We start from the raw sequence: 26,558 nt of genomic DNA on the forward strand, positions 1-26,558 counted from the left end.
TTTAAGGGCGCGCGCTGCTAGACTGGGTGGGGACGAGCCCCAGCTTCTCCACTTACCACTCGGAAAACGTTGCTTAACTCTGTGACCCAGTTTGCTCCTGTGTAAAACGAGAGCAGTATCACCGATTTCAAAGGGTGGCTACGGGGCTTTTAGAAACCCTTGGAACCCGGAGCTCAAAAAAAAAAAAAAAAAAGTTAGCTGTCGTCAGCATGTTCCCCAAAAGAATCCTCTGAAATGTTAGTTGGCCATGGCTTATGATTAAGCAGCTTGGCAGGGTAAGGAGGGAACACCTATTCGTCCCGCACCTGCCACCCGCCCACACAATTTCTCGGTTGAATAGAATCGCCCGGTGCCGTCCCGTCGGACCGGAAACCCCAGAGGGAAAGGCCGCCAGAACCCGGGTCGGCGAGGGGCAGCCAGAATGCGACACAGAGGCGTCAGAGGCCGGCGCCTTCTCAGCCCAAATTCAGCTTCCAGTTCTGAGGAATAGGAGCCAACCCGGTCCCAGCCTCCGGCCCCTGTCGCTCTGAGGCGGGAGCTGTAGGTACCACCGAGCCCGCCAAACCCAAGCGGGGGCGGGGACGGGGCCTCCGGGGCGCGGCGGTGGCCAGGCGGCGCCTGAGACGGGGCGGGTCCCGCGGAGCGCCAGGCCCGGAGGCTGAGGTGGGGCTGCCCGGGGTGTGCCTGACGCCGGCCTCCGCACATGCCACCCGCTCCTTTAGCCCGCAGGCCCGCGCCATCGCAGCCCCGGAGCCGACGTTGTCGCCACCCTTTTTTCTATCTCCCTGTCACGTTGATTGTTCGGTGGGAGGGAAAAATGGAACCCTCCGAGTCAGGCATCTCCTAGGCATCAGCCAATGGACTAAGCGGAGGAGGTGGGGTCCTTCGCTCGCGCCGAAATTCAAAGGTATAAATATTTCCGGCAGGGACGCGGACCCGGGGCGAGTGCTGCATCTGCCATGGTGGGAGCCGGTTTCTAGCGCCCGAAGTCGGGCCAGGTTGGCCCGCTCTCCGCCCTTGTGAGCAGGAAGCGCGTGTGGGGGCCTCGAGCGCAGGCGGCCGGACCAGCTGCGAGGCGGGCGGGCGGGCGGGCGCGCGGCCGGTGGGGCCTAGCCTGGCATTCCTGCAGCAGGTGGGGGCCGCGGGGCCGGGAGCGGGGAGAGCCGCAAGGAGGGACCTCGGGCTAAAATTAGCCCTACAGGGTTCCCGGCAGAATGGCCAGTTCCTCTCCAGCCGTGGAGTGTGGCGGGGGAGTGTTGACAGGCCTGGTGAGGCGAGGGAACAGCCTGAGTGGAAGCAGGAGGCTGGAGGATACGTGGGATTCGTGTGTGTAATCAATATTTACGGATGCTCCCCACTCCGCGCGCACGCCCAGGAGTCAGGCCTGTGGGAGCACCCAGCGCGGGGGGGGGGGGCGGGGGGCGAAGATCCTTTAGGAACTTGGGTGATGACAGGTTGGGTAGACGAGTAAATACATACTGTTTAGTGTCGCCTCTAAGTTCAATGAAGGAAAAAGAAAGCAGAGTAGGGGGTAGGGGTGCTACAAAGTGGATTTCTACAGAGAAGTCAGGAGGGACCTGCAGTAAGGTGACCTGTGGGCAGGGACGCGAGTGGTAAAGGAGGGAGCCACGCCGGGGTGGGCGAGGAGCGTCGGGGCAGAGGGAATGACCGGCCTGGGAAATAACCTGTGGTCTGTTGGCCGGGTGTTATAACGGTGGAAGGTGAGTCTGGAGGAGTAGCTGACCTCCAGGTTGAATTAATGGGTTAATTAGTCTCCAGGTACGGACCAACTCCTGCATGTTTTTAAGTTGGAGAAGGAGATCTTTGCACCCGGGGAAGTAGCTCGGGTTGGCAGGCTGCTGCTCTATTTCTGTTGAGCTGTCATTCGGTGTGAGTCTGGCATGCGCCGCATAGGGTTCCAGGTTTTCATCCCGCGCGTGTGTTGTTGTTTCTGTTCGTACAGAACTTCCTTTGCGGCCCATTGGATTCCTAGCAAAGGCTTACCTGTCCAAGTCAGTCGTGAAAATGCACATTAAGTCCATCATTCTCGAAGGATTCAAGTCCTATGCTCAGAGGACTGAAGTCAATGGTTTTGACCCCCTCTTCAACGCTATCACGGGTTTAAATGGCAGTGGGAAATCCAACATATTGGACTCCATTTGTTTTTTGCTGGGCATCTCCAATCTGTCTCAGGTAAAGTGTAAACTTTCTGATGTATGTGAATTTAAGTTTGGGGAATCCTCGCTGAACTCGGAAACTATTGCCAGTAGTTGCATTTTTTTTTTTACTTTATGGGAATTCTGTCTCACTGCAGCCCTTTAAAGGTAGGGATTATTACTCAGTTTTTTAAGGTGAGAAACCAGAAACTTAGGTGGGTTGCATAAGGTTCATTCTCTTATGTTATTTGGAGCAACACTCAAACTCAGGTATTCTTACTTTAAGGCAGTCAGGCCCATTCCAGAGTCTGTATTCTGTGCCCCCTCCTCCCACCCCGCCTCCAAGGTTAAAATGCCTTTTCAGGGTCTGCTAATGGGATTGGATGAATAGTGAAATTCTTAGATCTGTATACCCTTGAGTACCTTAAATGAACTTTTGTTAAGAAATGAGTAAAAAACAATTAAATTTAAAGTTGAAAAATTCCTACGGAAAGATGGACTCATTGAGGTTGCTGCTATTTTCCTGGCCCCATTGCCTGTCCTTGGTTACTTGATGGATAATACTATAAGGGTGGTTTTCCAAATATCAGGAAACCCATTTTTTAGTGCCATTTTGTGCAATATGGGGTTTTGTAATTGATAAACTTTTTTTTTTTTTTAATTTTAGGTTCGGGCTTCTAATTTACAAGATTTAGTTTACAAAAATGGGCAGGCTGGTATTACTAAAGCCTCAGTCTCAATCACCTTTGACAATTCTGATAAAAAGCAAAGTCCTTTAGGATTTGAAGTTCATGATGAAATTACAGTAACAAGGCAGGTAAGTAGCTAAGAAATATTTGGATACCTAAGAACTTGCATGTCTGCTCTGTGTTTTGGTGATAGGACTTTAATGGGGAGAGGAGTGTTGTATGTGAGAAATCTATGCATTGAATACTGACTCGATTCCTTAAAAATGTCTTCCTCATGTTAAAATCTGACCATGCAAATCTTACCATTTACCATGAGGATTGACAGGAATTTGAAAAGTCATCTATTATTATAAGCACTCAGCCGTGCTTCAGTCTTGAACCATAGCTGAATCCTCTCTGTCTGTGCTGGAACTCGTAACAGTACTTGAGATCTTACCATCTGCTACGGTAACCCATTCTGGTTTTGGACAGGTCCAGCTAGAGCTTGAACAATATAATGAGCATAATTGCTGTCTTAAAGTTTCATATATTAATCCAACTTCTATTGAGGGTACAAAGAGCAATATTTAAGTGTTCTGTATGTCTAAATGTTATGACCCTGGAAAGTTAATAATACCTTATGAATTCATATCTGATTTACTTAAAATTGCACTAATTTTTTTCATGTGTGCTATGTTATTGCCATTTCTGTATGCAAGCAGGTTTGTGAAACTGATGCAGGACCTTATATTTCCCCTTAAAAGTCTTTTTTCTTATAGTCAACTAGAGGCTCGGTACACGAAATTCATGCAGGGGGGTGGGGGAGTCCTTCAGCCTGGCCTGCAACCTCTCAAAATTCGGGACCCCTTGGGGGATGTTCAACTGCTGGTTTAGGCCCGATCCAGGACTGCTGGCCCCCTATCCACTCGCCTGCCTGATCACCCCTAACTGCCTCTGCCTGCCTGATCACCCCTAACCACCTCTGCCTGCCTGCCTGATCTCCCCTAACTGCTCACGTGCCTGCCTGATCAGACCTAACCACTCGCTGGGGTGTAGCCGGCCAGGATGAGGGGCCATGGTCGTTCCGCCGTTTCAGTTGCTAGGCTTTTATTATATAGGTGTTTTTAGTTTGTCGAGGTTTTGTTTTTAAAAGTTCTGACTCCCATTTATTCTCCGCCTTAGTGTATGTAACTTACACATATCCCTCTCTGTTTTAATGAAAGTCTCTGGTTTAAAAACAAATTAAAAAAGCATTGACTATGATGTGACAGAATCCTGTTCTATGTCATTAAGCATCTATCAAATAATCACTCTTTAGGAATTTTCACTAAGTCTGCAACTAATCTGTCTAAAGTCCCTGTCCTCATGTGGTCCATATGTCTGTATCTTATTGCAAAGACTTCATTAAATTACTAGTATGGATGTACTAGGTCTGTAATTCAAGTATATTAATATATGTTCTATCAGCCTAATAATCCTGTCAGGAAAAGAAAAATTAACTTTACTCAGTATTTATTAAGTGCTTGATGTATGCTGAGCATTCTTGAATGCATTGGGAAATAACAGGGAGAATTAAGGATGAGAAATAGATCTTGTCTTTAAGGACCTCAAAATATGAGTGAGACAGTCATACCCAATACATGACAATGTGAGTGCTATAGTAGAATATAAACAAACTGGTGTCTGATGTAAGTTCTTAATGAACCCATGCTGGAACTCCATTTTACTCCTTTTCTTGCAAGTATTCACAAGTCATGTCCTTATTAATCCCCTTTACAATCTTTTAAGGATTGATATCAAACTGCTTATCTTTAGTTTTTTCGTATCTGATTTTGGTTTCTTTGGGAACAAAAAGGTGGAGGAAGAGGGGTTAAACACCGAGTGGAAAAATTGCAGGAAGAGGATAATCAAGGATAAAGATATGTTGGAGCCCTGACCAGTTTGGCTCAGTGGATAGAGCATCGGCCTGTAGACTGAAAGGTCCCAGGTTTGATTCCAGTCAAGAGCATGTACCTTGGTTGCAGGCACATTCCCAGTAGGAGGTGTGCAGGAGGCAGCTGATTAATGTTTCTCTCTCATCAATGTTTCTAACTCTATCCCTATTCCTTCCTCTCTGTAAAAAATCAATAAAATATATTTTTAAAAAATATGTTGGAAACAAAGCAAGAAGTGACCTAGAGACCCAGTCCAGTGTAGGGACATTAGGAGATTTGTAAGTGGTTACATAACTTGTTAGTAAAAGTCTCTGGATTAGAAAGCAATTGTTCTGATTCAACCTCATGTTTTCTCGACCATGTCACATTTCCTGCAGAGTGGTTTTGCTCAGGATTGGTTTTATTTATCAGTTGGACAAAACAAACAAATGCATGATAATATATTTGGGAGTTTATTATCATAGTTCAAGATGTGTGTGTGTTTATATCTTTAAAAATACCTTTCTTTTTAGGTGGTCATTGGTGGCAGAAATAAATATTTAATCAATGGAGTAAATGCAAACAATACCAGAGTACAGGATCTCTTTTGTTCTGTTGGCCTTAACGTTAACAACCCTCACTTTCTCATCATGCAGGTATTCTATTTGTGATCCTTTTATCTCTTTCACAATGGTTTTGACTTTTTTTATTGTTTTAAGTTATACAAAAGGGAAAGTGCTTCTTTTTGGACTTTTCCATTTTTTTATTTATTCTGTTGGTCTTTGGGCACCTGTTAAGAAATGGGGTTTTAAGTTATTTGTACTGATGTGTTCTAAAGTGTTGTATACATTTGAATTTTGAAGAACATCTAGAAGTAATTTTCCTCGATTTACTTGGTTACTTACTAGAAGAACAATACATGCTCACTCTATAAAAAATTTTTAAATGTTGTCTTAGTATTTCATTTAAAAATATTGGATTAAAGTATTTTATTTTAAATATATATTAAATTTTTTAAAAATATATTTTATTGATTTTTTACAGAGAGGAAGGGAGAGAGATAGAGAGTCAGAAACATCGATGAGAGAGAAACATCGATCAGCTGCCTCCTGCACACTCCCCACTGGGGATGTGCCCGCAACTCAGGTACATGCCCTTGACCGGAATCGAACCTGGGACCTTTCAGTCCGCAGGCCGACGCTCTATCCACTGAGCCAAACCGGTTTCGGCTATATATTAAATTTTAAATAATTTTCTTCTTTCGAGACTTATCCAAATGAAAAATAAGAATTAATGTTATCTTGCCTTTATATTATCTCACTTGACCCATCCAGCTATCCTTTGAGAAAGTTAAGGCAAGATCAATGGCAGGATCCTGATGATACCAAAATAAAATTATTTTCAATACATCACAGCCTCAAAACTGAAAATTTACTTCAAATGAAACTAAATCTTAAGTAATATTCTCTTGAGAGTTGAATAGCAGGTCTTTTTTTTTTTCTTTTTTCTTTTTTTTTTTTTTTGTCTCTGAATGATTTTGGTGATTTTTCTAGCATTGAAAGAAAACATTTTACTATTCTATTTAAGGCCTAAAACAGCCTGCAGGCTATAGAAGGCCCTGGAAATCATTTGGTCTGGCCCTGCCAAGGCATTAGTGATGAGTTAATTAAATGTTTGACTAAATATTAAGTTGATAATTTTGTATGGCCCGAAAATGATGTTATAAATATCCAAATGCCCTTGGTAGAAAAAAAGTTTCCTACTCTTGGCCTAGAAGTATGCAGTCTATTTCTAGAAATTATTTTGGATGGCTGTCTTTCAAAAAGACCAGGAAATATTCAATAATTATGCTAAAAGTTTATTGATATGCCTGTTTTGAAATTGGCAAGTTCTATATTAATAGTATTAACTGTTGCAGAAATCTGGGCAGAGTTAACTTTGTATCTATCATTTATTAACTTCTGTAATTTGTATCACTCTAGAATTATAAGATACCTTCAGTCTCAAATAAAAGAAACATCTTTTATTGTGTGCAAAACAGGAGTGGGGAACCTTTTTTCTGTCAAGGGCCATTTGGGTATTTATAACATCATTCCTGGGCCATACAAAATTGTCAGCTTAAAAAAATTAGCCTGCTATATTTGGCCAAACATTTAACTCACCCCTAATGCCTGGGCAGGACCAGACCAAATGATTTCGCGGGCATATTATACAGTCCACAGGCTGGACATTCCCCACTCCTGATACAGAAAAAAGAACTCCCAGAAGATTGATGTATTAGGATACAATAGCTTCAGTGCAGATAAACATATATGCCTTTAACTTGTTATCATTATGGTAAGTTTACCATTTTATTTACAGGGCCGAATCACAAAAGTGTTGAATATGAAACCTCCAGAGGTAAGAGAACTACTTAATGGACAGTAAAAATAGTAATAATTATATATTGTTTTAATCTTCTAGATAATCAATTTTTAGTATGCTTTCTTCTATTCTTGAAAACATGTACGAATGATTAGTAAAGAAAGTAGTTCTTTTTTCAACATTTGCCCAATATTTTATTTTAATTTTATAACATAACCATCTGAGCCTTAGCTTTTTAATCCATAAATTGGAGTCAATAATCCTAACCCCAGGATTTATAACAAAAGGTGTGAGACAATGTTAAACAGATTTTAAAAACTATTGATTGAAATATAATTGATGTTAATTTCAGGTGCACAACATAATGATTCAATATGTATATATTGCAAAATGATCATTATAGTATTTTAGCATCACCACACAGTTATAATTTTTCCTTGTGATGAGAACTTTTAAAGTTTATTCTTTTAGCAACTTTCAAATACAGTATTAACTAAAGTCACCATGCTATACATTGTATCTTCATGATTTATAAATGTTATAACTGGAAGTTTATACCTTTTGACCACATATTTCACCCACCTCCAGTCCCCTACCTCTGGCAACCACCAATCTGTTCTCTTTATGAGTTTGGTTTTTGTTTTCTTTTTAGAAAGAATATAAGTGAGATAATACAGTATTTGTCTTTCTCTCTCTGAACTTCGTTTAGCATAATGCCCTCAAGGTCCTTCCATGTTGTCACAAACAGCAAAATTTCCTTTTTTTAAATTGATGAATTACATTCCATCATATATACAGGCATACCTCAGAGTTATTGTGGGTTTAGTTCCAGACCACTACAATAAAGCAAATCATCTGGTGGAGGGTCTTGCCTTCAGTTGGTAAGAAGTAGGACATCTATGAAGTGCAATACAGTGAGGTATGCCTGTGTACCTCACTGTTTAATTTATCAGTGGACACTTAAGTGTTTCAATGTCTTGGCTGTTGTAAATGCTACATTGGACATGGTGGTGCAAATATCTTTCCAAGTTAGTGTTTTTCCTTAGCATAAATACCCCAAAATGGAATTGCTGCGTCATGTGGTAGTTCTATTTTTAATTTTTTGAGAAACTTCCAAACTGGGAAGTTTTTCCACAGTGACTACACCAATATACAATCCCACAAACAGTGCACAAGATTTTCCCTTTCTCCCATGTACTTGCCAGTACTTTTTATTTCTTGTCTTTTTTATAATAACCATCCTAACAGGTATGAGATTACATATTATTGTAGTTATGATTTGCATTTTCCTTATGACTAGTATTGTTGAGCACCTTTTCATCTACCTATTGGCCATCTGTCTTCTGTGGGAAAATATTCGCACATTTTCTGCCCATCTAGAATTGGATTATTTGTGTGTTTTTCTATTGAGTTCTTGGTGTATTTGAATATTAACACCTCTTCAGGTACATGATTAACAAGTATTTTCTCCCATAGGTTGTCTTTTCATGTTGTTGATGGTGCCCTATGCTGTGCAGAAGTTTTTTTTAGTTTGATGTAGTCCCACTTGTTAATTTTTGCTTTTTTTGTACTTGCTTTTGGTGTCAAATCCAAAAAGTCATTGCTAAGTTACAGTACTCTTAGTAACTATTGTTGGTAGAGTGAGTAACTTCTAGGATACCAGGGTCCATCACTACAGTTAACTAATTTCAAGGCATTTGGGGAAATGAAAGGTATTGAACCAAATAATTAAGTTTTCTCTGTAATTTTTGCAGCTTCTGACATCATAATGATGGCAAGGATGTCAAGGAGCTAACGACCTATGCTTTCTTCTAGGAGTTTTATGTGCCCAATGTTAAAATAAATTTTGAATGTGTAAAGCAATTTTCCTCAACCGCTGTTTCATATCAGAGTTAAACCCTATAGAAAAATCCTACAGAAAAAGATCTGAGTGAAATTAATTCATTGCCTATAATGGATTACTTAGGGCGTATTTTCTCTTGGCGCCCCCTTGAGAAGAGTTGGTATGAAGGAATGAATGTTTTTTAGAGAACACAGGCTCATTAGTTATTGAGAAGCGCTAATAAGACTGATAATTGATAATACCTTTCTAATTTGAATGTGGGGCATGTTTATTTCCTTTAGATAACATCTTAAGGAAAAACTTCTAATTTGAAAACTGCCAAATACATAGAACTCAAAGTGAGTTCCAGAGGAACAATCCTGTTGAGATAGGGATTGGTCCTGAGTAGAAGCTTCTGAAAACGGAGTGCTGGAAAAATTTCTCTTCTTATACAATTATAATTGATTAATATTTGCCTTTTTAAGAGTGCCTTTCACATGAATTATATTAGCAGTGCTCTGAGATATTACGAGTACTCTGGATGAAGAACCTGAGGCACAGAGGAAATTCAGTTATTTGCCCAAGTTCTTGAAGCATGGCCATGCTTCATCCTTCTAGGCACAAAATGGCTCAGGTCTTACTTGGGACAATTTTAAGTAGAAACTTCTAAAATGAAAGCTGAATGGTGTTAGCCTTTACTTTTTTTAGGCTTATATTTGAATGAAAAGAGGAGTGAGGAATTACTGGCTTTCAAATTTAAAAGAAATGTGCTCTGGTATAGCATGAGGTTTGATGTTAGAATTGGAGTGACAGCCAGAAATGTTTCTGGAATGTGAAGGTTATGGCTAACATGTACATTTTTATGCACTTATCTTTTATCATCCATTTGGGCCATTATTTTGATAAGCTCTTAGTGTGGTCAAGGCTTTAAGTGATATAATTAATGTAAATTTCAATGAGATTTATTGTCTTAGATTCTTAAAACAATACAATTCTCATTCTAGATTTTGTCCATGATAGAAGAAGCAGCTGGAACCAGGATGTATGAATACAAAAAAATAGCTGCCCAAAAAACTATAGAAAAAAAGGAGGCTAAGCTGAAAGAAATTAAGACGGTAATTAAGTTTATATAAAACAGTTTTAGAGAAGAGAGTCATTTTGCATTTAAAGTTTCTCTGCTCTAAAGATGGAAATCCCCTCCCTTGTTTCAGTTTTCCAGTCTTCTGTATGACTCCTTTTTTAAATTTTTTAAATGATAGTTTACATACTGAAAAATTTTATTTAATTTTTCAGATACTTGAAGAAGAAATTACTCCAACCATTCAGAAATTAAAAGAGGTATGTGTATATATATATATATGTATATATATATATATATGTGAGGACAGCAAGCTAGAATCTCTCACAGTTTGTGATGTATCCAAGATCATATACATAGGGATGAAATATGTACTACATCTTAGGGCAGTGATGGCGAACCTATGACACGCGTGTCAGAGGTGACACGCGAACTCATTTTTTTGGTTGATTTTTCTTTGTTAAATGGCATTTAAATATATAAAATAAATATCAAAAATATAAATCTTTGTTTTACTATGGTTGCAAATATCAAAAAATTTCTATAAGTGACACGACACCAGAGTTAAGTTAGGGTTTTTCAAAATGCTGACACACCGAGCTCAAAAGGTTCGCCATCACTGTCTTAGGGATTATTTTCTGGGATGAGATAAAGAATTAGAGTTGGTACCCCATACTCAGCCTTCCACTCTAGAGAACATGCACTTTATATCTATTAAGTCATAATGATTTTGGATAATCTTAGATAATGATATGCCAAAATTTAATACTTTGTTGAAGAGAAATCTAGATTTTTTTGGATAATTAGAATTGCACAGAACAGCATTTCTTAAAGATACAGAACTCTTAGTAACTTCTAGGATATAAGGGCCATCACTACAATTACTACTTTGAAAGCATTTGGGGAAATGAAAGGTATTGAACCAGGTAATTAAGTTTTCTCTATCTTTGCAATTTCTGACGCCATAATCAATGTTTCAGGGAAGGTACATATATAGCACATTTTTAAAGTTAGGCATTTAAGAATTTATTAAATTCTTATTATCATTTGAAATTCTCAAAGTTCTTCTGAATCCATATAGTAGAATAAGTGTCACTTGAAAAACTGAAACATCGTGATCTTGAAGGTACCCCGTGTGCATGATTTAGTGGAAAACACTAGATTACAGTTTAAACCTAGGTTTCACACCTGATTTTGCCAAATTCTTTCTAAATCTGACAACATGAAAAGGTCATTTATTCTGAATTGGTTTCTTTGTCTGCATATTAGGAAATTTAGTAGTTACTTTGTGTGCCCCAGATGGCCCTTATGGGAATCAGGCTTAGTATTGTGTAAGTTACATGAATGAATGTTGGGTAGGCATTTAGGTAATAGGAGTGCTTTGTATTATGCCATCCAAATAATAAAACCCTAATATACAAATCGACCAAACGGCAGAACAACCGGTTGCTATGACGCGCACTGACCACCAACAGGCAGACACTCAATGCAGGAACTGCCCCCAGTCGGGGCCCCCAGATTGCCCCACTGGTCGCCCCACAGATCAGCCCTGACCACCGGCCAGGCCTAGGGACCCTACCCTATATATTGGGAACAGTCTCTTGATTTTAAAAATTAAAACCTGGCAATGCTACTCTAACACTGAAAAAACAGGATGATGCAGCGATGACATGCATGGACTCTGGCTTGCACATTTTATGGTCAGCCCTGATTCTGACACTTATAACTATGTGACAAAGCCATTTACTTAACTTCTCTCTGCTTCAGTTTTTCCACCCATAAGATGGGGAAACTGGTACTACTGCCATTGAAGGATCATGTTATGTACTACTTTTTATAATCAGGGCAAAAAAAAAAAATGTAGCTGCCCATACAACAGCAAGATGCCTTTTATCTGTATGAATAGTATTGGGTACTTGTGCATGCAGCATCCCAGATTGAAAGAGGGATGTCCAGTTGCCAGTCGGACACCCCCAAAGGGTCCCAATTGCGAAAGGGTGCAGGCTGGGCTGAGGGACCCCCGCCTTCTCCCCACCGCCCCATGCACGAATTTCATGCACCAGGCCTCTAGTTTTATATAAGGTACTTAAGTATCTGCAGATTTTTGTATCCACAGAGGGTCCTGGAATCAATCCCTCGTAAATAAAGAGGGATGACTAGACTAGAAAAATATATTAATGCTGTATTATTGATAGTTGTAAATGTTGTATGTATAGACTTATGAACCCCAGTCTATGAATCTGTATTCATATTTCTATGTTAATTCCAACTGCCTGATTATGTATTAAAAGAAATAGCCACATAGGATTCACTAGACTTGGTGTAATGTTATCCAAAAAGGCAGAGTTCTGATATTATTTCAGGTTTCCTAAAATTTATAATCCATGATTACTTAGTCTAAGACAAAATCTATCATGTCATGGGAAATTTTATACATGTTGCTGCAGTTTGATTCTTTCCAAATTTGTTTAAAAATACGAATTCTGAATTGTGCTTTATTGCTGATTTCTCTTTCAGGAAAGATCTTCCTACTTGGAGTATCAAAAAGTAATGAGGGAAATAGAACATTTGAGTCGTTTATATATTGCTTATCAGTTTTTGCTTGCTGAAGATACCAAAGAACGCTCAGCTGAGGACTTAAGAGAAATGCAGGATAAAGTTCAAAAGCTTCAAGAGGAATTGTCTGAGAATGATAAAAAAATAAAAGCGCTTAATCATGAAATAGAGGAGTTGGAAAAAAGAAAAGATAAGGTTAGACATACATGTACAAATACATAATATAGCCTGAACAAATGCTAAATTATATACAATGATTATTTAGGATTCACTGGGCATTGTCAGTCTAATCTTTTAGAAAGTAACTTATGTACAAATCATATAAGAAAATGATGACATGAACAAATTTTAAGTATTTTGATTTAATTGTATACATTTGATTACAGGAAATTGGAGGTGTACTCCGATCTTTAGAAGATGCTCTTGCAGAAGCTCAGCGAGTTAATACTAAATCTCAAAGTGCCTTTGATCTCAAGAAGAAAAATCTGACAGGCGAAGAAAACAAACGCAAAGAGCTGGAAAAAAATATGATTGAGGTAAGCAAATAAGCTTAATTTTATGTCACTAGTAGTATACATTCTATTTATATTTACTGAGTGTCTGCTATGGATCAAGTGTACGTGTTTGGGTTGGGTGTGTAGCAAAGGACTAAGTGACAAAAATGCGCAATGCCTCTGTGTCTTCATTCTAGTGAGGAAAATGATAAAGAAAATAAATAAATGAGGTATATAGCATGTTATATAGTGATAACTGATGTAGATAGAAAACAAAGCAGGGGAGAGGATTGGGAGTATATGAGAGAGGGGTGCAATTTGGGCTTTTAAGTTGGGTAGCCATTGAAGATCTCATAGTGTGATAGTTCATTAAAGACCCAAAGGATGTCAGAGAACCATGTAGATAAATTTGGAGGCTGTGGGGAAAGATGGTCCAGGCAGAAAAACAGGAATTTTCCCAGGGCCTAACAAGAACATCAGTGTTGTTGGTTAGCACTAAGTAGTAGGAATGCGGAAAGATAATAGGATCTAGGTTCACATGTGGTTTTACAAGGCAGTGTGAAGGACTTTGACCTATATTTCCAATGACACGGGAAGCCTATGGAGTTGGTTGAGCAGAAACATGATGTTTCTTATTTTAGTTGGACTGCTTGTATTGTGTTTTTTAATTTTTAAATTACAGTTGTTGACATACAATATTATATTTGTTTCAGGTGTACAACATAGATATTAGACATTTATATAACTTGATTTCACTTAGCATAATACCCTCTAGGCCCATCCATGTTGTAGCAAATGGCAAGATCTCATTCTCTTTATGGTTGAATAATACTCCATTATATATATGTACCACATCTTGAGCCATTCAACTCTCAAGGGAAACTTGAGTTACTTTCATATCTTGGCTATCTACACTAATAAAAGAGAAAAATGGTAATTGGCGTACGACGATACCCTTTTCATTGGCTAATCAGGGCTATATGCAAATTAACTGCCAACTATGATTGGCAGTTAACTGCCAACAAGATGGCGGTTAATTTGCATATGTAGGCACAATGCAGGGAGGCGAAAGGGAAAGCAGGAAGAAGCCCCCTGCCACTGACAGTGATTGGAAACCCAGGGGGGAGCTAAGAGCTGGGGGGCAGGGCAAAGGCGGCCCCAGGGCCGCCTTTGCCCTGCCCCCCAGCCATGATCGGAGAATCAGGCGCCTTTGCCGCCCTGGCCAGTGATAGCAGGAAGTAGGGGTGGAGCCAGCGATGGGAGCTGGACACGGTCGAAGCTGGCAGTCCCGGGAGCTAGGGGTCCCTTGCCTGGGCCTAAAGCGGGGCCGCTGCAGCTGCGGGTCCCCGCTGCCCGGGGCGGAGCCTGCAACCGCGGGGAGCTGGGGGTCCCCTGCCCAGGCCTGACACCTCTGCCGGAGGCCTCAGGCCTGGTCAAGGGGCCGATCCGGTGATTGGTGATCAGAGGGTGATGAGGGTCAACTCCTCTGGCCGAGGCATCAGGCCTGGGCAGGGGGCTGAGCCAGGGCTTGGGGGGATATGATGGTCCCCTTGCCCAGGCCTGAAGCCTGGGTCAGAGGCGTCAGGCTTGGGCGGGGGGTGGAGCAAGCGATCAGAGGGAGATGGGGGTCCCCTGTCGAGGCATGATTCCTGGGCCAGAGGCCTCAGGCCTGGGCAGGGGTCAGAGCCAGTGATCAGGGGGAGATGGGGGTCCCCTGTCCAAGCCTGACACCTCTGGCAGAGGCGTCAGGCCTGGGCAAGGGGCCGATCAGTTGATCAGAGGGTGATGGGGGTCTACGCCTCTGGCTGAGGCATCAGGCCTGGGCAAGGGGCAGAGCCAGCAATCGGAGGGGTCTGGGGGTCCCCTGCCCAGGCCTGATGCCTGGGCCAGAGGCATCAGGCCTGGGCTGGGGGCAGAACCAGTGATGGGGGAAATGAGGGTCCCCTGCCCAGGCCTGACGCCTCTGTCAGAGGCATCAGGCCTGGGCAAGGGGCCGATCCTGCGATTGGAGGGTGATGGGAGTCAACGCCTGAGGGCTCCCGGTATGTGAGAGGGGGCAGGCTGGGCTGAGGGACACAACCCCCACACACACCCATTGCACGAATTTCGTGCACCGGGCCCCTAGTTGTTAATAATGCTGCAGTGAACATAGGGGTGTATATCTTTTCAAATGGGTGTTTTGGGTTTCTTTGGATAAATACCCAGCAGTGGTATTGCTGTGTCATGTTAGTTATCTTTTTAATTTTGGGGGGGACCCTTTATACTGTTTTTCATAGTAGCTGCATCAATTTATGATGCTGCCAACAGTGCACAAGGGTTCCCTTTTCTCCACATCCTTGCCCAACATTTGTGTGTTGATTTATTGATGATAGCCCAGGTGTGAGCTGATAACTCCGGTTTTAATTTGCATTTCTTTGATGACTAGTGACATTGAGCAGCTTTTTCATGTCTATTGACAATCTGTATGTCCTCTGGAGAAGTGTCTATTCAGGTCCTCTGCCCATTTCTTAATTGGATTGTTTGTGTTTTCGATATTGAGCTCTTTATAAATTTTGGATATTTATTAACTCCTACCATGAGATCAGAGGTATCATTGGCAGATATGTTCTTCCATTGAATAGTGTTGTCTTTTTGTTTTGTTGATGTTTTCCTTTGCTGTGCAAAAACTTTTTAAATAGAATGTAATTCTATTTATTTCATCTGTTTCTCTTTCCTGAGAAGAAATAGATTTAAAAAAATATATTGCTAAGATTGATGTTAAATAGTTTACTGCCTATGTTTTCTTTTAAGTCTTGGTCTTACATTTAAGTCTTGCATCGATTTTGAGTTTGTTCTTGTACCTGGTATAAGAAAGTGGTCTAATTTTAACTGGTTTTGAGGTCTGTGATGGTGCGTTATCATGAAGCAAAATTACTTTGCTGTGTCTTCTGGCACATTCTGTTTGTTTTACAATCAAAGCATGCTTCAAATTGATTATTTGTTGTCGGTAGCCACCAGTATTAATGGTTTCATCTGGTTTTAGAAGCTCATAATACACCACACTTTTCTGATCCCACCAACCACAGAGTATTGTCTTCTTTCCGAAGCGATTTTGCCTTGCAGTCGATGTTGATGGTTGACCTGGATCAACCCATGATTTTGTGCTTTTGGGATTCTCTAAATAAATCCACTTTTCATCGTCAGTGCAATTCGATGCAATTCGATGCAAAAAGACTTTCTTTTGTGCTGTTGAAGCAACGTTTTACTGATGACTTTTCGGTTTTCCATTTGTCTTTCATTCAGTTGATGTGGCACCCATTTTCCTTCCTTTAAAATCTTTCCCATTGCTTGTAAATGATCAGAAATTGTTTGCTGAGCGACACTTAATCTTTCTGCAAGTTGTTTTTGAGTTTGACATGCATCTTAATCCAATAATGATTGTAATTGTTGGTCTTCAAACTTTTTCGGTTGACCTGGACATTCTTTGTCTTTCACATCAAAATCATCACTTTTAAAGCATTTAAACCAGTGTTCACAAGTATCTTGAGATGGAGCATGTTCACCATAAGCTTCCCAAAGTATTCAGCAGCACTTTTCTTCAAAATAAAGTAATGAATTAAAACTTCGCAAATGCTCTTTTTTGGCACGAAATTCAACATTTTTAATCGTAAAAATATCTATGATGTTAACACCTTCAGAAAATTTGACAGGAAGTTTTGAAGGTTGCTGTCAATACAACAAAACAGCATACATATCACATTGCATATATATCAAAATGTGTAACTCCATCTATTGAAAAAAAATATGCATTATTAACCAGTACACCTAGTAGTTTCATATCAGGTGGCTTGATACCTCTAACTTTGTTCTTTCTCCAGATTGCTTTGGCTATTTGGTACCTTTTGTGGTTCCACATAATTTTAGGATTATTTGTTTTAGTTTTGTTTAAAATGCCATTGGAATTTTCATAGGGCTTGCACTGAATCTGTAGATTGTTCTCAGTAATAAGTTCATTTTAATGATGTTCCATGAGCACAGTATATACTTCCATTTATCTGTCTGTTCTTTTTCTTTTATTTTTTCAGTGTCATAGTTTTCTGACTACAGGTCCATTTATTTACTTGGTTAAATTTATTCCAGGGTTGTTTTGTGGGTTTTTTTTATATAATTGTAAATGGGATTGTGTTCTTCATTTCTCTGGTAGTTCATTATGGTGTATCAAAATACAATCAATTTCTGAATATTAATTTTGTATCCGCTATTGTACTGAATTAATTTATTATTTGAATAGTTTTTTGGTGGAATCTTTAGGGTTCTCTATAGTATCATGTCATCTGCAAATAATGACAGTTTAACTTCTTCCTTTCTAATTTGGATGCTTTTTATTTCTTTTTCTTGACTAATTGATCTGGCTAGGGCTTCTAATACTATCTATATCCTATCTAATAAAAGAGAAACATGGTAATTAGCATACGACCGCTACCCTTCCCATTGGCTAATCAGGGCAATATGCAAATTAACTGCCAGCCAAAATGGCGGCCGGCAGCCAGGCAGCTTAAAGCGAACATGAGACTTGCTTGCTTCAGTGACGGAGGACTCCAACGTTCCCCGCTAGCCGCTGCCAGCCTCTGAGCTGCAACTCTAAGCAACTATGTTACAAATATAGAAGCTAAACAAAACCCCAGAAACCTGCTTTAGTCGCCAGGCTTCAGCCCGCAGGATCGCAACATTGTTTCAAATACAGAAGGTAAATAAGGGCCAGAAACCTGCTTTCAGCAGCGGAGGCCTAAGAGCTGGAGCCAAGCCTTAAAGCTAAAGCTGGCCCAGAATAAAAAAAAAAAGAAAAAAAGGAGCGGTTGGGAGCTTCAGTCACCTGCCAGCCTGAAAACAGCCCTCAGCCCCTCACCCAGACTGGCCAGGCACCCCAGTGGGAACCCCCACCCTGAAGGGTGTGTGACCAGCTGCAAACAGCCATCATCCCCTCACCAGACTGGCCAGGCACCCAAGTGGGATCCCCACCCTGATCCAGGACACCCTTCAGAGCAAACCAGCCAGCCCCACCCGTGCACCAGGCCTCTATCCTATATAGTAAAAGGGTAACATGCCTCCCAGCACCGGGATCAGTGTGACAGGGCAGTGCCCAAACCCCCTGATCGCCCTGCGGCTCTGTGTGTGACAGGGGGCGGGGCCACAACCTCCCTATCCGCCCTGCTCTGTTCGTGACAGGGGAAGGCGCCCCAACCCCCCCTGATCAGTCCTGCTCTGTGCCTGATAGGGGGAGCTCCCCAACCCCCTTATCGGCCCTGTTCTGTGTGTGACAGGGGGCAGCGCCCCAACCCCCTGATCAGCCCTGCTCTGTGTGTGACGGGGTAGAGCCATAACTTCCCCATCAGCCTGGCCCTGAATGTGAGAGTGGCGGCACCCCAACCCCCTGATAGACCCTGCTCTGTGGGTGATAGAGGGCGGCGCCCCAACCCCCACCCCACGGGCCCTGGTCTGTGTGTGATGGGGTAGAGCCATAACCTCCCCATTGGCCCTGCCCTGAGTGTGACAGTGGCGGCGCCCCAATCCCCTGATTGGCCCTGCTCTGTGGGTGATAGAGGGCGGCGCCCCACCCCCCTGATCCGCCGTGCTCTGTGTGTGACGGGGCGGTGCCCCAACTCCCCTATCGGCCCTACTCTGTGAGTGACAGGGGGGAGCTCCTCAACCCCCTGATGGGCCCTGCTCTGTGCGTGACAGGGGGGAGCTCCCCAACCCCCTGATTGGCCCTGCTCTGTGCGTGACAGGGTACGGAACCCCAACCCCCCTGATGGGCCCTGCTCTGTGTGTGACGGGGCAGTGCCCAACCCCCTGATTGGCCCTGCTCTGTGTGTGACAGGCGGTGGCGCCGCAACCTCCCATCGACCCTGCCTTGAGTGTGACAGGGGGCGGTGCCCCAACCCCCCAATCGGCCCTACCCTGAGCGTGACTGAGGGTGGCATCACAGCTTCTCGCAATCCCCCCAATCGGCCCTACCCTGAGCGTGACTAAGGGTGGCATCACAACCTCCCGATCCGCCCTGCTCTGTGCATGACAGGGGGTGGTGCCCCAACTCCCCAATCAGCCCTGCTCTGAGCCCGACCAGGGGCTGCACCTAGGGATTGGGCCTGCCCTCTGCCACCCGGGAGCAGGCCTAAGCCAGCAGGTTGTTATCTCCCGAGGGGTCCCAGACTGCGAGAGGGCACAGGCTGCGCTGAGACCCCCCTCCCCCCCGAGTGCACAAATTTTTGTGCACCGGGCCTCTAGTATATATATAAAAGTCTAAGTGATCATTATGAAGGAACAACCGGAATGACTGGTCACTATGACGCGCACTGAGCAGGCAGGCAGGCAAGTGGTTAGGAGCAAGCAGTCCCAGGTTGCAGAGGGATGTCCCACTGCCAGATGTCCAACTGCAGGGATCGTACCTACACCAGCAGTTGGACATCCACGAGGGGTCCTGGATTGCGAGAGGACACAGGCTGGGCTGAGGGGACCTCTCCCATGCACGAATTTCATGCACCAGGCCTTTAGTATTGAATAGAAGTGGTGCAAGAGTGGGCACCCTTGTTTTATTCCTGATCTTGGAGGGAAAACTTTCACATTTTCACCATGGAGTATGATTTAGCTGTGGGCTTCTTATGTGGCCTTTGTAATGTAGAGGTATGGTGTCCCTGCCCCCACATTGCTGAGAGTTTTTAAATAGATGTTGGATTATGTCAAATGCTTTTGCTATATCTGTTGATGTGATCATTTGATTTTTAAACTTCATTTTGTTTATGTGGTATATCACGTTAGTCATGTGGTATACCAGCCTTGTTTCAGGAATAAATTCCACTTGATTATGTTGTATGATCTTTTTAAAGTATTGCTGAATTTGGTTTGGTAATATTTTGTTAAGGATTTTTGCACCTAAGTTCATCAGAGAGATTGGCTTATAATTTTGTTTTTTTGGAAGTGTTTTTGTCTGGTATTAGTATAGGTAACACTGGTCTCATAAAAGGAGTTTGAAAGCTTTCCCTCAACTTCAACTTTTTGGAATATTTTGAGGAGGATAGGTATCAAATCTTTGAATGTGCTGTAGAATCCACCTGTGAAGCCATTTAACCCAGGACTTACGTTTATTGGGAATTTTTTAAATTACTGATTGAAGTTCATTAATATTTACAGATCTGTTTAGAAATTTAATTTCTTCGAGAAAGAGAATGTCCAATTTGTTTGCAAATAATTGTTGTGGTACTTACTTTTAATTCTTTGTATTTCTGTGGTGTCAGTTGTCACTTTCATTTGTGATTTTATTAATTTGGGTTCTCTTTTTCTTGAGTCTGCCTAAAGGTTTATCAATTTTTATCTTTTTTTTTTTAAATATATTTTATTGATTTTTTACAGAGAGGAAGGGAGAGAGATAGAGAGTTAGAAACATCGATGAGAGAGAAACATCGATCAGCTGCCTCCTGCACATCTCCCACGGGAGATGTGCCCGCAACCCAGGTACATGCCCTTGACCGGAATCAAACCCGGGACCTTCAGTCCGCAAGCCGACGCTCTATCCACTGAGCCAAACCGGTTTCGGCAATTTTTATCTTTTTACAGAAGCAATTCTTGGTTTCAAGACTCTACTTTGTTTATTTCCACTGTGATATTTATTATTTCCTTCCTTCTCACTTTGGGCTTTGTTTAATGCTTTTTCTGATTTCTTTAGTTGTAAGGTTAGACTGTTCGTTAGAGATTTTTATTTCTTGAGGTAGGCTTGTATTGATGTGGCTTTCCCTCTTACAACTGCTTTGACTATGTCCCATAAATTTTGGTTCATTGTGTTTTCATTTTCATTTGTTTTAAGGTACCTAGATTTCTTCCTTGATCTTGTTAACACATTTATTGTTTAGAGCATGTTATTTAGCCTCCATGTGTTTGTTTTTCAATTTTTATTTTATTTTATTTCTGATTTCATACCATGTGGTCAGAAAAAATGCTTTTTATGATTTGTCTTTTAAATTTATTAAGACTGGTTTTGTGTACTAATATGTGATCTATCCTAGAAAGTGTTTCATATTCACTTAAAAAGAATGTATATTCTGCTGCTCTTGGATCAGACATTCTAAAAGAATTAAATCAATCTGATCTAATGTGTCATTTAAGGCCATTTTTCCATATTGATTTTCTGTCTGGATGATCTATGCATTGATGTGAATGGGGTGTTAAAGTTCCCACAGTTACTGTATTACTGTCGTTGTCTCCCTTTATGTTCTTCAATACTTGCTTTATATATTTAGGTGCTTCTATGTTGGGTGTGTGTATGTTTACAAGAGTTATATCCCCTTGTGTATAGCTGACTTCCTCTAGTGTTGGGTTTGGCACCCTTTGGTGGACACCACATTGGGAGCTCAGGTTTGCTGCCACTTGTGCCGGATTTTTGTCAGTTGAGGCTATGTTCCAAGCCACTTCTGGCCACTGCTTGTGCCAGGCTTGGGGCCATCTGATGGGAGTTAAACAAGTTGAGAAACTGGTCACCACTTTGTGTTTGTTGGAGTAGTAAAACAACAGGTACCGAGCACACCAAGTCTTATTTGGAATTTGTGTACTTTGGGAAGTCCACAACTCAAGCTTAGGCAGGTTCCTTCTGTCTAGGAGCTGCTGGAAGAGGTTCTGCTAGGTGGGTGAGTTGGGTGCACTGGGGTCTCAGGGAATTACTAGGGTGAATGGTGTTAGATGAATGAAGAGCCTACCTACACTAGCGGGTGGCGGGGGGTGCTCAATATAGGAACAGTAGCACCTGCCAGCACTTTCCTCTGGGAGAGAACTGTCCTGGCCCTTGCCCTCCAGCCCTTGCCCTGAAGTTAGTTCTTCCTGTGTCTCTTTGGCTTTTTGAGCTGCTGTGTTGGGGCTCAGAGCTAGTGAGATTGTGAGTGAGTCTGTGTCCAGGCCCTCTAAGACCTGCAGTGGGTAGGACTCCAGTACCCCTCTGTTTCTTTTATACACAATGCCCATTGGTTTTCACATCCAGTTGTTATGGGGACTCCTCTTCCTGGCAGTGGAGCCCTGGGCTGGGGAGTGTGATGAAGCTGAGATAGGCCTCCTGATTCTTAATTGCCAGCATTTGGGACCTGCCTATTCTGTTTCTCTGCCCTTTCTACCATTCTCAGCATGGCTGCTTTATATCATAGGACCTGTTGAGCTTTTCTTCAGGTAGTTCTCGATGGTTGGTCTATAATTTAGTTGTTACATGGGAGGAGGTGGGCACATTGTTTACCTGCTCCACCATCTTGACCAGAAGTCTCCTATTCTTGTTTTGAGAACAAACTAAAGGATGAGGAAAGTAGCTTGTCCAGGTGTTAGCCCTTGGACAAATGCAATAGAAATGGAGTGTACTGAGAAAGTTGTGACATTTTATGCGCATCTTAAGGGTAGGTCCAACCAGAATGACCTGGAGATTGGCTGTTAAATATAAAAGGAAGGAGTGAAGGAAAATTCTAGGTTTTGACAGTTGGACCTAGGATTACCATAAGCTGAGTGGAGAATAAGAAGAAGTATAGTATGAATTTGATGGGCTTGAGGTCCCTGTTAGACATCTAAATAGAGATGTTGAATCCAGGTTAGAAATACAAATCCAAGTACATATGTTGGCATGTCCCAAATTATTGACTCTTTCCCTGAATTCTAGACTCAGGGAAGCTAGATAAATTCTAGACTCATTAGTCTAGCTTCTTAATAGTTTTACATGGATGGTAACAAAGTCTAAAACTTAACATATCCAAAATAAAATTCTTAAATTTACTCCGCCTACCCAAACCTGCCTATATTATTGAATTTTTCTCATACCGGTAAAGGACACCACTGGTAACCTAACGGTTCTGTTCAGAAATCATAGGGTCCTCCTGGATTTCTCCTTTTCTCTCAAATCCTACATCTAATCCATCAGCAAATTCTGTTGGCTTTAAAAGGATATCCAGAATACAGGCACTTTTCATCACCTCCATCACTGCTAACCTGGTATAAGCCATCACCTCCCATGAGGGATAGTGCAATAGTGTCCTTACTAGTTGCCCCTCCTGCTCTATAGTCTGATCTGTACAAAAGCTAAAATACAAATTAGATGACATCATTCTTGTACTTAAAACCTTTAGTGGTTTCAAAGTTACAAGTATAATTAAATCCAAGTCTTTACCATGGTTTACAATACTATATGGTCTAACCCCTGGCTCCTTCTTACCACTTGCTCATTGCTCCAATTACAATTCCTCCTAGTATAGCATGGCCACTCCTTTTATTTCATTTAGGCTTCTGCTCAAATGTTATCACAAAAAGACCTCCTGTCATTCTTCTTAAAATAATAGCCCCCATCACCTTCCATCCCTTTACTTTGCTTGTTTGCTTACTATGTCTTCCACCCTAACATATAGGCTCCCTGAGGAGTCTAAAACAATACATAGTTTTGTTTGGTACATAGTAAACATCTGGTAAATATTTATTCAATCATGAATTAAACAGGTGGGCCAAAATTTCTGATTTCTGGTCACTTTCATATAAACAGTATAGATATACATATTTTTTAGGGCTGGTATCTTGCATAAAAAGGTGTTAAGTAATGCTATCCCCACAATTATTTAATGCTTAAATTTTATGGCCCTTAATAGTTTATAAAAATATTCTTTAAAAAATTTAATTGATTTTTAAAGAGAGGGAGAGAGCTAAACATCGTTTTGTTATTCCATTTATTTAAGCATTTATTGGATGATTCTTGTATATACCATGACCTTGGATCAAACCTACAACCTTTGGTGTATTGGGATGACGTTTTAGCCAACTGAACTACCAGGCCAGGGCCTAAAAATATTTTTATATACACGTTCTTAATCCTAAAATCTCTACTTTTAAAATTGGTGTAGGATGGCTATTATAATTATTTAGATTTAGAAACTGATTTTTAGTTTCTTCAAGTGGTTTAAATTTGCAATTATGTCAGCGCATTATCTCTCAGATTTGACTATAACATATGAAAGTATTTCTAGAAAGATAAGCACATATTTACATCCCCAGTAGTGGGTGTGCAGGAGGCAGCTGATCAATGTTTCTCTCTCATCGATGTTTCTAACTCTCTATCCTCTCCATCTCTCTTCCTCTCTGTAAAAAATCAATAAAATACATTTAAAAAAAAAGAAAAGGATCTGGCCTGGGAGACAAGAAGCCTACCTTTCATTTAAAAAAAAAAAAAAAGGCAGCACATTTATCCTAAAAACAGCAAATTTCAAAATGAGAATAAAATGTTTAAATTATTTTATTTAAGGTGACATTATTTTTCTTGTAACCATGTCCACCTTCAAATTGCAGTGAAATTTGATGACATAAGTATACATATGTATTAGAAAATAGATGTTTCTCCTAAAATATAACACTTTTCAATCTGAAACTCTTCCTAAAGGATTCTAAAACTTTAGCAGCAAAGGAAAAAGAGGTTAAAAAGATAACAGATGGGCTGAACACCCTTCAAGAAGCAAGTAATAAAGACGCTGAAGCTTTGGCTGCTGCACAGCAGCACTTCAATGCTGTTTCCGCTGGCCTGTCCAGTAACGAAGATGGAGCAGAAGCAACTCTTGCTGGTCAAATGATGGCCTGTAAAAATGACATAAGTAAAGCTCAGACAGAAGCCAAACAGGTAAATATAGACATTAAGCACTATGTGATTACTTTTTTTGTTTTCAAGAAGATGCTTCACATTTATGCTTTGTTAAAAAATAGTCAGATCAATGTCGAGGATCTTGTTTATTTTATTCTGCCACTTTATAGCATTTACTGTAATGAAATTCTGATATGTGGATTGCTAAATATTGATAGTTTAAAGATGCTTTAAAACCTAAAATGCCTTTATAGGTTAATTGAAATTGTTAGTGTAATAAAGGCTTTATTTTGTTTCCAGCACTATATGGAATATTTGCGGTTAGTCAATTTTATATATTTTTTTTGCTGTATTTATTGGCATCATTAACTTGAAGTACTAAGATTTAACAGGAACAGAAAAGTATCCTCTCCATTTCTATGCCCAACACATCTAGTTCTTAAAACCTTGGTTCTAAAACTTGACAACATACTCTTTGGAAATATCTCCACTTCCCACCTACCCCCATTCTAGTCTTTGGTTTTCCTACTCTGATTTCATAATTTTCAAAGGTTTGTCAATCTATTAGAATGGTTTTCAAATGTTTAGATAGTTGTACAACTCTTAAAGTCCTGTGACTATAAGACTTTTGATAGCAGAAAGAAAAAATGTATATATACACATTCTTTGTTTGTAATGGAAGACTCAGCTCTGAAAATATATATGGACATGTGTGTGTATTGTATATTAATCCAGTTGAAGTTTTTCTATCACCTATTTGCCACTTTTTTATTCAACAAAGATGATCACAAAATATTTGTTAAAAATCAATAGCCAAAAAACTTTAAAACCCTCTCGGTTTTCCTATAAACTTATTTGTATTGGGACAAGCCCATCGTTATTCAGTTTTAGAGGGAGGATATACCCATATAGAGCTTAGAATACTACTTCATGGTTTTAAGGACTAGTGCTCAATTATATAAACTAGCATTTAAATATCAGACTCTTTGCATTTAAATTGCTGTCAATTTAGTTTCCCTTTTTCTATGTAATGTTATTTCTCATTGCTCAGTATAGCTTCTCTTGTTAGATTGTACTAATGTATATTTGTGAGTGTTGTCTAAGTGGAAAGGAAGAGAACTAGAGTTAGGATTTTTAGCTTTCTATTGTGTTCTTAATTTAACCAGCTAATGACAAGTATTCTTTGATATAATTTGAACTAATTCATTTCATATTTTATAATTATTAAAAATATGGATTTAAATTGCAAGTTATTTTATGGTTTATGTTAAACATATTAGTTTTTACTCTGAGTAGTTTTTTTGAGGAGAAAATGTTAGGAAATGATTGATCTGTTGGGATACTAATCCAAGTGGCCAACAGTTGCATTTTCAAGGCTGATTCTCTTAAACCAATCTGAACTATCTGCCTCAGATGGTCTGTTACATTTTTCTTTGCAGGCTCAGATGAAATTGAAACATGCCCAACAAGAATTAAAGACTAAACAAGCTGAAGTTAAGAAGATGGATAGTGGCTACAGGAAGGATCAAGAAGCTTTAGAGGCTGTGAAGAAGCTTAAAGAAAAACTTGAAGCCGAAATAAAAAAGCTAAATTATGAAGGTTTGCCTTTAAAGACATACTATTAAATCATTAGGAGGTAGTGGTGGTTGGTGAAACTAACTTAAAAAAATAGCAAGTAGGAAAAATTTTTATCCTATTAATGAGTATTAGTATAAGAAATGTTTACAAATATAGTCTCAAAAATATGCTTAGAATTTTTGAAGATTCACTAAGAATTTCCTGCTTCAATCACTCTGACCTGACACTTAAACTCAAAAATGTCATTTGTATATTTCTACTTCAGTAGGCATTCAATTCATTTGTTATTTTTTGGAATAGAAATTGTATTATTTGTCA

At 40.6% G+C, this 26,558-nt stretch overlaps 1 protein-coding gene across 1 annotated transcript in view; it reads left to right on the forward strand.

Annotated features, from left to right (window-relative positions):
* Positions 1 to 916: 916 nt before the first annotated feature.
* Positions 917 to 26,558, forward strand: part of SMC2 (structural maintenance of chromosomes 2) — a 58,405-nt gene continuing 32,763 nt past the window's right edge. Inside the window, exons 1-11 of the mRNA XM_059657524.1 lie at positions 917 to 1,132; positions 1,964 to 2,193; positions 2,824 to 2,973; positions 5,271 to 5,393; positions 7,099 to 7,137; positions 9,928 to 10,038; positions 10,217 to 10,261; positions 12,519 to 12,752; positions 12,944 to 13,093; positions 24,468 to 24,701; positions 26,102 to 26,261. Coding sequence (XP_059513507.1) covers positions 2,026 to 2,193; positions 2,824 to 2,973; positions 5,271 to 5,393; positions 7,099 to 7,137; positions 9,928 to 10,038; positions 10,217 to 10,261; positions 12,519 to 12,752; positions 12,944 to 13,093; positions 24,468 to 24,701; positions 26,102 to 26,261 — 1,414 coding nt within the window. The 5' untranslated portion in view covers positions 917 to 1,132; positions 1,964 to 2,025. The remainder of the gene's footprint in view (positions 1,133 to 1,963; positions 2,194 to 2,823; positions 2,974 to 5,270; positions 5,394 to 7,098; positions 7,138 to 9,927; positions 10,039 to 10,216; positions 10,262 to 12,518; positions 12,753 to 12,943; positions 13,094 to 24,467; positions 24,702 to 26,101; positions 26,262 to 26,558) is intronic.

Source organism: Myotis daubentonii, chromosome 11 (assembly GCF_963259705.1).
Source record: "Myotis daubentonii chromosome 11, mMyoDau2.1, whole genome shotgun sequence".
NCBI lineage: Eukaryota > Metazoa > Chordata > Mammalia > Chiroptera > Vespertilionidae > Myotis > Myotis daubentonii.